The sequence below is a fragment of the Stegodyphus dumicola genome, chromosome 3 (genome assembly GCF_044657685.1).
Source record: "Stegodyphus dumicola isolate Sdum_Otavi_A_Nest chromosome 3, ASM4465768v1".
NCBI lineage: Eukaryota > Metazoa > Arthropoda > Arachnida > Araneae > Eresidae > Stegodyphus > Stegodyphus dumicola.
Window position 1 is genome coordinate 128,828,575 of NC_140770.1, and position 12,226 is coordinate 128,840,800.

Genomic DNA, 12,226 nt, shown 5'->3' on the forward strand with positions numbered 1-12,226 from the left:
GAGCAAATATGGAAGCAAACAGCATTTCATATAACACATATATAACTCAGTTTGCAGATGCAGCAAGCCAAAATTATACTTCAGCCTAAAGAATTAAATTAAATTTAAAATGAGGAATGCTTCTTACTGGGATACGCATTTTGTAATTATTTCTGCTTATCAATAAAATTATTCAAATTTAGAGTTTATGATAAGTAATAAATGTAAATTCTCCAAGACATATGTCATGATACAACTACTGTAGTTTAAAAGTTTTTAAACAATACTTAATGAGAGAATACATATTTTCTGTTATTTAATATATAGATTGATAGAGAGATGTAAATTCAGAAAGACTGATTACTTACTGTTTCAGTGGTTTGTGCTGGGACAACACCAAATATAAAAGAATGAACTTTTCTGCCAATCCCTGCTAAGACTCCAAGCGGTAGTGTTAGAGGACGGCAAATCACACTGGGCTATTTAAAATTAGAGTGGAAAAATCAAATTTATGCAAACCATAAGAATTTTTTCATCTATAGTAGTAATTTTATTGATGTAAATTCCCCAAGACATAATAATAATTATAATTAATATATAGCTTGATATAATTAATATATAGTTTGATATTAATTATAACGTCAAGCTAGATCAGCTATCTCCAAATGTTTTTTTATTTGTGTACCCAAGACAAAAATAATTATAGTTGTATTCATATAATGATGTAATGCAATAAATACACTGATCAAAAGAATTGGAGAATATTGTAAGTTTGGTATAAAATAACCATATAATCAATAACTTTTTTTATCAATCAATAACTGACATAGAAGATTACTCATTTTAGATAAGGATAGAAAAGCAACCTGCAGCATTCCTCCTGTAGGAGGAGATTAAAAACAATTGACTTGCGTTGAACGTTTTGTAAAGTGAATATGATGTTTTAGCAAGATAGCTTAATCAAAAGCCTAGAGGGCTATCGGTTGTTTAGAGGCCAGTCAAATGCAATCCATTATAGTAGAAGAATTAAGAGTTTCTCAAAGTGTCATTTCCAGACTATGGAATCAATTTTTGGAAATCAGAAATGTTCGTTGAAGATCAGGACAAGATCATCTGCAACAACACAAAATAAGGATTAGTATTCAACACTAAGGTCCAGAACAAACCACACTATGAATGTCACGTTCTTACAACAGCACCATCAGAGGGCTACAGGTACCAGAGTTTTGAATCAAACTGTTGAAAGCCGAATCCATACTCATAGCTTGTGCAGATCAATAGTTTGTGCTTTGTTGACATAGGACCACCATGCTCCCGTGGAAGGTGAGCACAGGAGCATCTCAAATGGGAATGAGATGAGTGGAGCAACACGCTTCTCACGGACAAGTCCTGCTTTAGTGTACAACCTGACAATAGAAAGAGAACCTGGTACATGGAATACTCCTGCATTTGTGCATGAAAATGTCCGATTTGGTGGGGGTGGAGTGATGGTCTGGCCAGTATTTCTAGCAATGGCCACACTGAGCTGCACATTATCAGGAATGTGATGGAGATCCTCAAACCTACGAGGGTAAGTTGAAAAATAAGTTTCCCCTGTCGACTGTGGTCAGGGTTGTGTATGAAAGTCAAAAAATAGAATGAGACATTAAAGATATGACATACCTTTATTTTATTATTCTCGTACGAGTACGTTGAGACATTTGTCATATCGCTTGATAAGCTTCAAAAAGTCCTCCAAGAAAAATTCACGCTTTGCATATGGAAGAAGCGTTGAACGGCTATGGGCGAAAGACGACACAGCAGGAAAACGCGCAAGTCACCGATACACCATTGGGTAGAGGTCACTGCAAATCAAGCAGGTGGTGCTGTTGCAATGCCTGCGCAAAGCGGAGACCAGCCTGTTGGAAAATATAGCTTATTTTAAACCTTTTACTGCATCATCTCTCCTCCTTGAAATGTTTATTTAGTTTAGTTCTTATTTTAATGTAATATAGTAGTTACTTCTACTTCTTTTTCTTGCTGCCACTGTTTGCATTGAGAACGGACCGTTTCCACCTAATTGAGATGCAAAAACGAAACGTGATGTTACGTCATCTGAAAAGCCGATTCGTGCCAATAGCTGATTGGTTGCCGTGAGATGACGTCATTCCTACTTCTGCTATAAGTATCTCGCGTCGCTCTGGCTCAACCCTTCTAGTCTCCTTCTAGTTCCTGCTTTCCTGGCACTTGAGTGAGCGGTTTCCAGCCCCTTCAGAAGGATGCATGCAGTCCGGTGATTAAAGTGCCTTGGTTCCGGTTTGCGGGATGGCTGTTCCTGAATAAAGTTCCTTGGTGCCTGTCCGTGGGATGATTGTTCCGGAAAAAGTTCCTTGGTTCATATCCATAAAATGATTGTTCCAGAATAATGTTCCTTGGTTCCAGAGGCTACCATATGAGTGACTGCTGTGGGCGGCATCCATGTTTTTCAATAAAGGCGGAATTTAAAACACGTGAGCGGCGATTCCTCGTGCAAACGGAGTTAGGCCGGTTTTAAGTGCTTTCAAGAACTTCATTAAAATTTTTCAGGTGTTTTCTCAACCATTGATTATGGACTTATTGAATGTGTTGCCAGCTTCATTTTTAAGCCGCATAATTAATGTTTAGGACATTTTTGTTTGTATTGAATGCCAGTGTTTTGGAGACCAGGTAAAAAAATATTATTTGATGAATGATGGTTATATTATATTTTTCCTAAGACTCTGATATTGTTGAAATTTATTTTCTGTGTTTTTATTCTTTATTATATTGTTAATAAATTGGTTAAGTTCAAAACCTTTTATTGTCTTCAATGTCTGCACAAACATATTATCTAAGGGAGCTTTTATTGCTACTTTTGCTAAATGTTTAATTTCTTTAAACTTTAAACTTTGCTTTAGCATCATATTGGTTATGGGCCACCAGCCCCTGAGTTATTTTTAGTGCAGACTTTTGAAGTTTAAAGTTAATTTAGGACTTAAGAGATTGGGAGGGGCGGTTTTTTTTTTTTTTTTTTTTTTTTTTTTTTTTTTTTTTTGTTAAAATTTAAATATGGCTACTGTTAGTGTCATGCATAATATTGCTAAACTTGATGCATGTAATTATTTTACATGGTCCAAACATATGAAGTTTGTCTTGAATGAAAAAAATGCATGGCTTTTGGTTAAAGGTATTGAAAAATGTCCTGATTTAAATGATGTTAAGGGTATTACAAAAGAAATTATAGCCGACTATCAAAATAGAAGTCGATTGGCATTATCTTTAATTTATATGAATGTAAGCCCTGAATATAGAAACTTGATAAGTGAAATTGATGACCCGGTAGTGGCATGGAATACGCTTGCCAAATACTTCCAGCCAGATTATCGGTCAAGACATATGTCCCTGTTTTCAGAGTTCTTAAATTGTAAAATTAAGCCAAATGGATTGGGTAACTTTTGCCCCATTGATGGGGTAACTTTTGCTAAATGTTTAATTTCTTTAAACTTTAAACTTTGCTTTAGCATCATATTGGTTATGGGCCACCAGCCCCTGAGTTATTTTTAGTGCAGACTTTTGAAGTTTAAAGTTAATTTAGGACTTAAGAAATTGGGGGGGGGAGGCGTTTTTTTTTTTTTTTTTTTTTTTTTTTTTTTTGTTAAAATTTAAATATGGCTACTGTTAGTGTCATGCATAATATTGCTAAACTTGATGCATGTAATTATTTTACATGGTCCAAACATATGAAGTTTGTCTTGAATGAAAAAAATGCATGGCTTTTGGTTAAAGGTATTGAAAAATGTCCTGATTTAAATGATGTTAAGGGTATTACAAAAGAAATTATAGCCGACTATCAAAATAGAAGTCGATTGGCATTATCTTTAATTTATATGAATGTAAGCCCTGAATATAGAAACTTGATAAGTGAAATTGATGACCCGGTAGTGGCATGGAATACGCTTGCCAAATACTTCCAGCCAGATTATCGGTCAAGACATATGTCCCTGTTTTCAGAGTTCTTAAATTGTAAAATTAAGCCAAATGAAAGTATTAGTTTCTTTTCTTCTAGATTAAAACGCGTAACTGAACAATTAGCTGATATTAATCAGGCTGTAAGAGACTTATATATATGTTTCCAGTTTCTTAGGTTCCTTCCATATAAATTTGATCAAGTAGTTCAGAATATTTTGAGGTGGCCAGATGAAAAGTTCATTTTTAAATATGTTGAACTTGAAATTCTAGCAGAGGAAACACGTCTTAATTTAAGAGAGATAGATAGGGAAAACTCCAATAAGACTATAGAAGTTCAAAGTACTCACTGTGAACCCAAATTTAAGCAGATTAAAGGGCTCAAGTGTTATAAATATGGCCGTCCAGGTCATATTCAAAAGTACTGTAGAATGAAAGGTAATCTTTCCAGATCACCCTCACCTGCTTCTTTTGTTTCCTCGGCTGTATCTAGTAGTAATAAAACATCTTCTATGTGTAAAAATAAACTCAAGTTGAGTAAAGGTAAAAATAATTCCCATGCACAGTCCCATTTTATAGCTCAAGCTAATGTTAACAATTTGGAAGAAAATGATGATAGTTGGATTTCTGATACAGCTGCATCTCATCATTTCTGTAAAAATCGTGAATTGTTTGATACTTTTTTTCCTGTGAAAAATGAGAATATGCTAGTAGCTATTGATGGGGTAACTTTTCCAATTCATGGGAAGGGTACTGTTAAAATGAAATTTAGGGATACGGTTATTTTGCTTAAAGATGTGTTATACTCACCTGAACTGAGACAAAATTTAATATCTGGACCTAGAGTAGATATCAATGGAGAAGATTTTATGGTAAAAAATGGGCAAATTAAAGTTACTGATGATGAAAATTCAACTTTGTACAAGGCTAAGTTGATAGGAAGTAACTATCATGTGTTCCCGAAAATAGTGAAAAAGGGGGGCAAATCTGTAAAATTTGAGGCATCCACAGTTCAGCATAACAATAGTGAATTATGGCATGGTCGGTTTGGTCATATAAATTATGGTGCTATTGTCAGGACTAGTAAGAGACATTCAGTTCAAGGTCTTCCTGTGTTAAAGCACTCACCTAATTTGTTTTGTGAACATTGCCAAATCAATAAGCAAAGACGAATCTCCTATAGACCCTTAGAAGGTATTCAAGTAAAGAGGCCGCTTGAAAGGGTTTTTTCTGATGTATGGGGACTTATTAACATTCCAGGTAGACATGGCGAACGTTATTTCGTTTCCTTTATTGATGAATATTCTCGTTACGTGGTTGTGTACCCCATTGTGGAGAAAAGTCAGGTGTTTGAAGTATTTGAAAGGCATATAGCACGTGTGGAAAGATCTTTGAACCTTAGGTTGAGATACTTTAGGACTGACAATGGGCGAGAATATGATAATGATCAATTCAGGTCATATTGTAATAAAAATGGTGTAAAGCACAAATTTACAGATGTATATACTCCAGAACAGAATGGAGTTTGTGAGAGATTTAATCAGACAGCTCTCAACAATGTACGTGCAATCTTACATGATAGTGGAATGAGTTCCGAATTTTGGTCAGATGCAGTAATGTATTTTGCATATTCATTTAATAGAATCTGTCATAAGGGCTAAGATAGAACCCCATTTGAATTATACACTAAGCGGAAACCATCAGTACGTCATCTTAAGGCATTTGGAAAGATTGCCTATGTGGGAATTCCAAAGGCTAAAAAAAATTCTAAACTTGATCCAAAGGCAACGAAGGGCCGATTAATTGGGTACAGTGTACGAACAAAAGGGTACAAGATTTGGTTGGAAAATGAGCAAAAGGTAGTAGAAACCCTAAATGCTACTTTTAAAGAGTCAATTGGAATGCAGAAAAGTGGCAGTGGAGCTGTACTGGGAACCCTTCCTGATTTGGAATCTGAAGAAAGGGTAGAGTTCCAATCCACTGATACTCCAGTTGGCTATTTTCCTGAAATAGAGGAAAGGACTGATACCAATGTACCTTCTTCTAAAATTGGCATTGACACTCAATCTACATTGAGACAAGTAACTTGGCTTCGTAAACCTGTTCCAAGGCCAGACGGCACTCGTACGGATGTGTATTATTTTGAGAGGGGTTCTAATCAAGGACTACGATCGCCAAATGATGTAGAAAGGTATTGCACTGAACATAATATTCAGTATGATCCTACCTTGTTTGATTTCAAGGGAAGCAATACTTATAGTGGTGAAATCGACCCAACTGGTACTCCTTCAACGTCATATACCCGAGATAGCTGACTAGATGTTTCAATTCCAAACACTTATAACCAGGCAATGAAATCCACAGAAAAGCTTAAATGGATAGAAGCAATGGAAGAGGAAATGGCCAACATGTGAAAGCATAAGGTATGGCATCTTGTTCCACTTCCTAAAGACAAGACTCCACTAGGTTGCAGGTGGATTTTCAACATTAAACGTGACGAATTTGGAAACATTGTTCGTTTTAAAGCTCGTTTAGTGGCTCAGGGTTATCAGCAAATTAAATACGATACCTATGATGAAACCTACTCTCCTGTAGTCAACTTTTCAGTAATAAGGCTCTTTTTCTCCCTTTTAGTTGCACATCTTGGATGGGCAAATATACAATGCGACGTAAAAAGTGCCTATCTCTACGCTCCTTTATCAGAGGAAATTTACATGTCCCAACCTCAGGGTTTTGTAGAGCGAGATAAAGAAACTTTTGTATGTCGTTTAGATAGAGCCTTGTATGGTTTACATCAGAGTGGGCGATTATGGTACTACGAGTTGGATAGAACACTATATAACCTAGGGTTTATCAAGTTTGAGTGGTGCAATTGTGTCTATCGTTTTAAAGATTTTGTCATTCTGTTGGTTTATGTTGATGATATAGTTGTGTTTGGGAAAAGTGAAGTTCAGGCTAAAAGAATATTCAGTTCCTGAGTTCACATTTCGATTTGAAAATTTTGGGTAAAACAAGAAAGCTTCTGGGTGTGGAATTTGAATATGAGAACAATAGTGTTTTAATTCATCAGCAATTATATATAGAAGACATAGTTGATCGATTTAAGTCTTTTAAAATACAAATTACTTCCCTTCCAATAGTTAAAGGTGTGAAATACTCAAAGTCTCAAAGTCCCAGTACACAAGAAGAAACGACTGAAATGATGAATTATCCTCATAGAAATGTTTTGGGATGTCTTTCGTTTCTTTGCAATCGTACTCGTCCGGATATAGCTTATGCTGTTAATATATTTTCTCAGTTCCAAAGCAATCCTGGTAAGTTTCACTGGGAAGGATTACTTAAACTTTTAGGGTATGTTTCCAATACCAGACAGCACAAGCTTAAACCGGTATGCAAGGAACTGAAGCTCAATATATATTCAGATTCGGATTTTGCTTCAAGCAGGGATGATATGGTGTCTATTGGTGGACAAATAGCTTTGTTGGGAGAATCACCTGTATCTTGGCGTACATTTAAAGAAAGGGGAGTGAGTTTGTCTACTATGGAGGCTGAATTTATCTCCATCACTGAATCAGCAAAAGAATTAGTTTGGTTTAAAAACATCTTGGGTGAATGCATTCAGTTTAAGATTGCAAGTAACTATGTTTCGAGGCCAATATTGTTTGCTGATAATATGGCTGCTATATGTTTTACAAAATCACCCATTGAAAAATCGAGGACAAAACATATAGATGTGAAACTATTTTTCATTCGTGATCTATTGAACAGGGAAATTTTTGATTTAAAATATGTTCCAAGTAAAGATAATCTGGCTGATCCCATGACAAAACTGCTGACTAAGCATAACCTGATAAGATTTTGTGGAACAATTTTCTTATGAAATTTGTTTTTGTGTGTATTTAAATTAAGAGCTTTGTTTTTATTTGAAAATATGTTATAAGTCATATTATGATTGATATTAGGTAAATGTAAAACTGTATAGTGTAGAATGTTGTATGATTGACCAGGGCCCTGGGTAAATGTATTGAGTGTATGATCATACATATGTCTTTGTATTGTTTTGTAACATGTTGAACTTTCTTGCTATGGTAAATTTTTGAATAGTGGGATAAGATGTTCCCAAAGGAAAATTTTCTTAAAAATTTCTGAATGAAATTGTGATATTTATTTATTCTTGTTTTGAATTTTGTAAAGATACTGGCATTCGGTTTTTATTTCAGGTCGGAGATGATGATGTGGGGGGCATTTGTTGGAAAATATAGCTTATTTTAAACCTTTTACTGCATCATCTTTCCTCCTTGAAATGTTTATTTAGTTTAGTTCTTATTTTAATGTAATATAGTAGTTACTTCTACTTCTTTTTCTTGCTGCCACTGTTTGCATTGAGAACGGACCGTTTCAACCTAATTGAGATGCAAAAACGAAATGTGATGTTACGTCATCTGAAAAGCCGATTCGTGCCAATAGCTGATTGGTTGCCGTGAGATGACGTCATTCCTACTTCTGCTATAAGTATCTCGCGTCGCTCTGGCTCAACCCTTCTAGTTTCCTTCTAGTTCCTGCTTTCCTGGCACTTGAGTGAGCGGTTTCCAGCCCCTTCAGAAGGATGCATGCAGTCCGGTGATTAAAGTGCCTTGGTTCCGGTTTGCGGGATGGCTGTTCCTGAATAAAGTTCCTTGGTGCCTGTCCGTGGGACGATTGTTCCGGAAAAAGTTCCTTGGTTCATATCCATAAAATGATTGTTCCAGAATAATGTTCCTTGGTTCCAGAGGCTACCATATGAGTGACTGCTGTGGGCGGCATCCATGTTCTTCAATAAAGGCGGAATTTAAAACATGTGAGCGGCGATTCCTCGTGCAAACGGAGTTAGGCCGGTTTTAAGTGCTTTCAAGAACTTCATTAAAATTTTTCAGGTGTTTTCTCAACCATTGATTATGGACTTATTGAATGTGTTGCCAGCTTCATTTTTAAGCCGCATAATTAATGTTTAGGACATTTTTGTTTGTATTGAATGCCAGTGTTTTGGAGACCAGGTAAAAAAATATTATTTGATGAATGATGGTTATATTATATTTTTCCTAAGACTCTGATATTGTTGAAATTTATTTTCTGTGTTTTTATTCTTTATTATATTGTTATTAATTGGTTAAGTTCAAAACCTTTTATTGTCTTCAATGTCTGCACAAACATATTATCTCAGGGAGCTTTTATTGCTACTTTTGCTAAATGTTTAATTTCTTTAAACTTTAAACTTTGCTTTAGCATCACAGCCTCTCATTTGAGCCCCGGTAGGTATGGAGAGAAGGTGCGTTTTGAATTCGTGGTCAAAGGAGGAAGTGAGAGCGGTTATCCGCTATGAATGGGCACGTGGAGTATCAGGAAGAGAAATTCATAACCGCCTCGTGGAAGTCTATGGGCCAGGTGTAATGTCGAAGCAAATGGTGCGGAGATGGTGTTGCACATTCAGTAATGGACGTCAGCAAGTAGAGGACATACCGAGAGCTGGGCGGACGCACACAGCCACTACAGATGCAAATGTCAGGAAGGTGGATGACATGATTAGAGCGAACCGGCGTATCACCATCGATGAAGTAGCGGAAGAACTTGGAATCTCACATGAGCGAGCTCAAAACATCATCCACGACATTCTTCGATACAGAAAAGTGTCAGCACGATGGGTGACCCGACAATTGACCTCGACACACAAGGAACAACACATGGGGGTCAGCCTGGAACATCTCGTGCGTTACCATGAAGATGGCAATGACTTTCTGTTTCGGATTGTGATGGGGGATGAAACGTGGGTCCACCATTTCACGCCAGAATCGAAGGCCGCATCTATGGAGTGGAAACATCCGTCATCACCTGTCCGAAAGAAGTTCAAGACAACTCCCTCGGCAGGTAAAGTGCTCCTCACAGTTTTCTGGGACGCCCAAGGAGTTTTGTTGCTGGACTTTTTGGAAGTTGGAACCATCAATGCTACACGCTATTGTGACACCCTGTTGAAATTGAAATAGGCGATTTGGAAAAAGCGGCCTGGCCTTCTCACATCTGGCGTTCTGCTGTTGGATGACAATGCCAGACCACATTCGGCGACGGCAATGCAAAATCATATTGCAACTCTTGGTTGGAAGCGCCTACACCATCCGCCATACGGTCCTGATCTCTCACCAAGCGACTTCCATCTGTTTCCGGCTTTGAAGAAAAATCTCGGGGGAAGGCGCTTTGGAAGCAATACTGAAGTGAAACAAGCCGTTCAACGCTTCTTCCATATGCAAAGCCCTGATTTTTTCCTGGAGGGCTTCTTGAAGCTTATCAAGGGATATGACAAATGTCTCAATGTACTTGGTACCTATGTGGAGAAATAAAGGTATGTCATATCTTTAATGTCTCATTCTATTTTTTGACTTTCATACTCTGACCACAGTCAACAGGGGAAACTTATTTTTCAACTTTCCCTCGTACTATCAGTGGTATAGAGGGATGAAATCCTCAGAACTATTGTGAGCCTTTATGCTCCAGCAATCAAGGAAAAATTCATTCTCATGGATAATAACACCAGGCCACGTTGTGCTCAGCTAGTGGACAATTTCCTTTTTGATAAAGGAATCCTTCGAATGGATTGTCCAGCATGTTCCCCAGATATGAACCCAATAAACCATGTTTGGGACATTCTAGGGAAAAGGGTTGCTATTCGCTTATCAGCCCATTAAGAAACAATTCAGCAGTTTGAAAACTCTTTTCTACAGGAGTGGAAGAGAATACCCTAGTCACTCATTGATAACCTGATTGAATCAGTGCCTCGTACGTATGCGACATTGCTTTTGGTCAAGGGAAACCATACATTGTTGAAACTCATTTGTATCGAAAAATTACATTTGGGGGGGGGGTTGTTTATTTGTGTAATATACACAAATTGGACATTTTTCATTTACCAACAAATATCATCAATAAAACTGAAGTATGCCTTGTTCATTGCTTCTATTTCTTTTCACATATCTTACAACAGTTATACATAATATAGAGTCATCAAAGCATTTCCTCATCCACAGTTTATATCCAAAATCTTCTAATTGCTTTGAACAGTGTATATAGACACAGCAACTAATGATAGACCTCGCACTCACGATACACAATCATACACTAGCAAGTGATTGTAAGGCCACTTCTTTGGTGTACCTCCAAGTAACACCTTGCACACTCCCTGGGGTACACACATTCCACTTTGGAGACCACTGAGCTAGACGAGTCATACAATTTGATTAAATCTTAAGAAATATTAAAAATACATATAATTAAGAATACTCTAGGAAAAAAAAGATAACCCAAAGCAACAAAGAGTAAAATTTATAAAATAATTTTACCTGTCCTTCCCCTATTGTTGGTGTCACTAGAACTAACGAACATGTTGTGGTTGCTAAAATACACCCTAAAGGCTGAAATGAAACATATTTGATTATATATTACAAAATAACATGGGTGATAATTCATTAAATTACATCTTACATGCACTCATCATAAAATATATTTTAAATATAATTTAATTTCTTAATCAATATGAAGCAAAATAAAGCATCTATGTTCTGAAAAATAATAATAATAAAAAAAAAATTAGGTTAAATCAGAAGAGAAACATACTACAGTGAAACTTGAAATTAGTAAAGAAAAAACCTTTTATTTGATGTAGATTTAGATAAAAAACTCAAAACTGCAAAATTTGTCTTGCAAATTTTGTTGGTTCTGATGGAGAGGGACCTGTTTGCCCTTGAAATCGACTGTGTTTTTTGTTATAGATTTTTAGATTAAACTGAATATAAAAAAATGATTTTTATTTAGTTTAAAAATTTAAACATGGAAATTCTATCTATTCATAACTTAGTTGAAAAAATGGTTACAACAATGATGAAAAATACTTTGTTTTTATACTGTTCTTAGAATGCTTAATAAACTGATAATCTAGAAAAGCTACTTCAGAATATTAAATTATATTTTAACATCACTGCACAGAAAACAATAATTTATTTTTCTCCTCCTTCTCTTAATTAATGTAATATGTCTTACTCTCATTTCTCTACATCATTAAATGGGATTAATGCATAATTAAATATATTAATATTCAGGCGTATAACTAGAGTCTAGTTTTACAAAAGAAAGTTAGTATAAAATGTCGCTTTAATAACTTTTCATAATTTTTTTAATGATTTTAGTTACATAATTTTATAAATTTTGCATATGACATTTAAACAAACACATTCAAATTTTAAGAAATTCTTAATATCTTGAT

The 12,226-nt window shown here is 35.8% G+C and overlaps 1 protein-coding gene across 1 annotated transcript in view; it reads right to left on the minus strand.

Moving 5' to 3' along the window:
* Positions 1-12,226, minus strand: part of Nup133 (nuclear pore complex protein Nup133) — a 148,454-nt gene that overhangs the window by 105,291 nt on the left and 30,937 nt on the right. The window contains exons 5-6 of the mRNA XM_035356050.2: positions 11,307-11,378; positions 348-458 (exon numbers count right to left, since the gene is read on the minus strand). Of these exons, the coding sequence (XP_035211941.2) occupies positions 348-458; positions 11,307-11,378 (183 nt within the window). The remainder of the gene's footprint in view (positions 1-347; positions 459-11,306; positions 11,379-12,226) is intronic.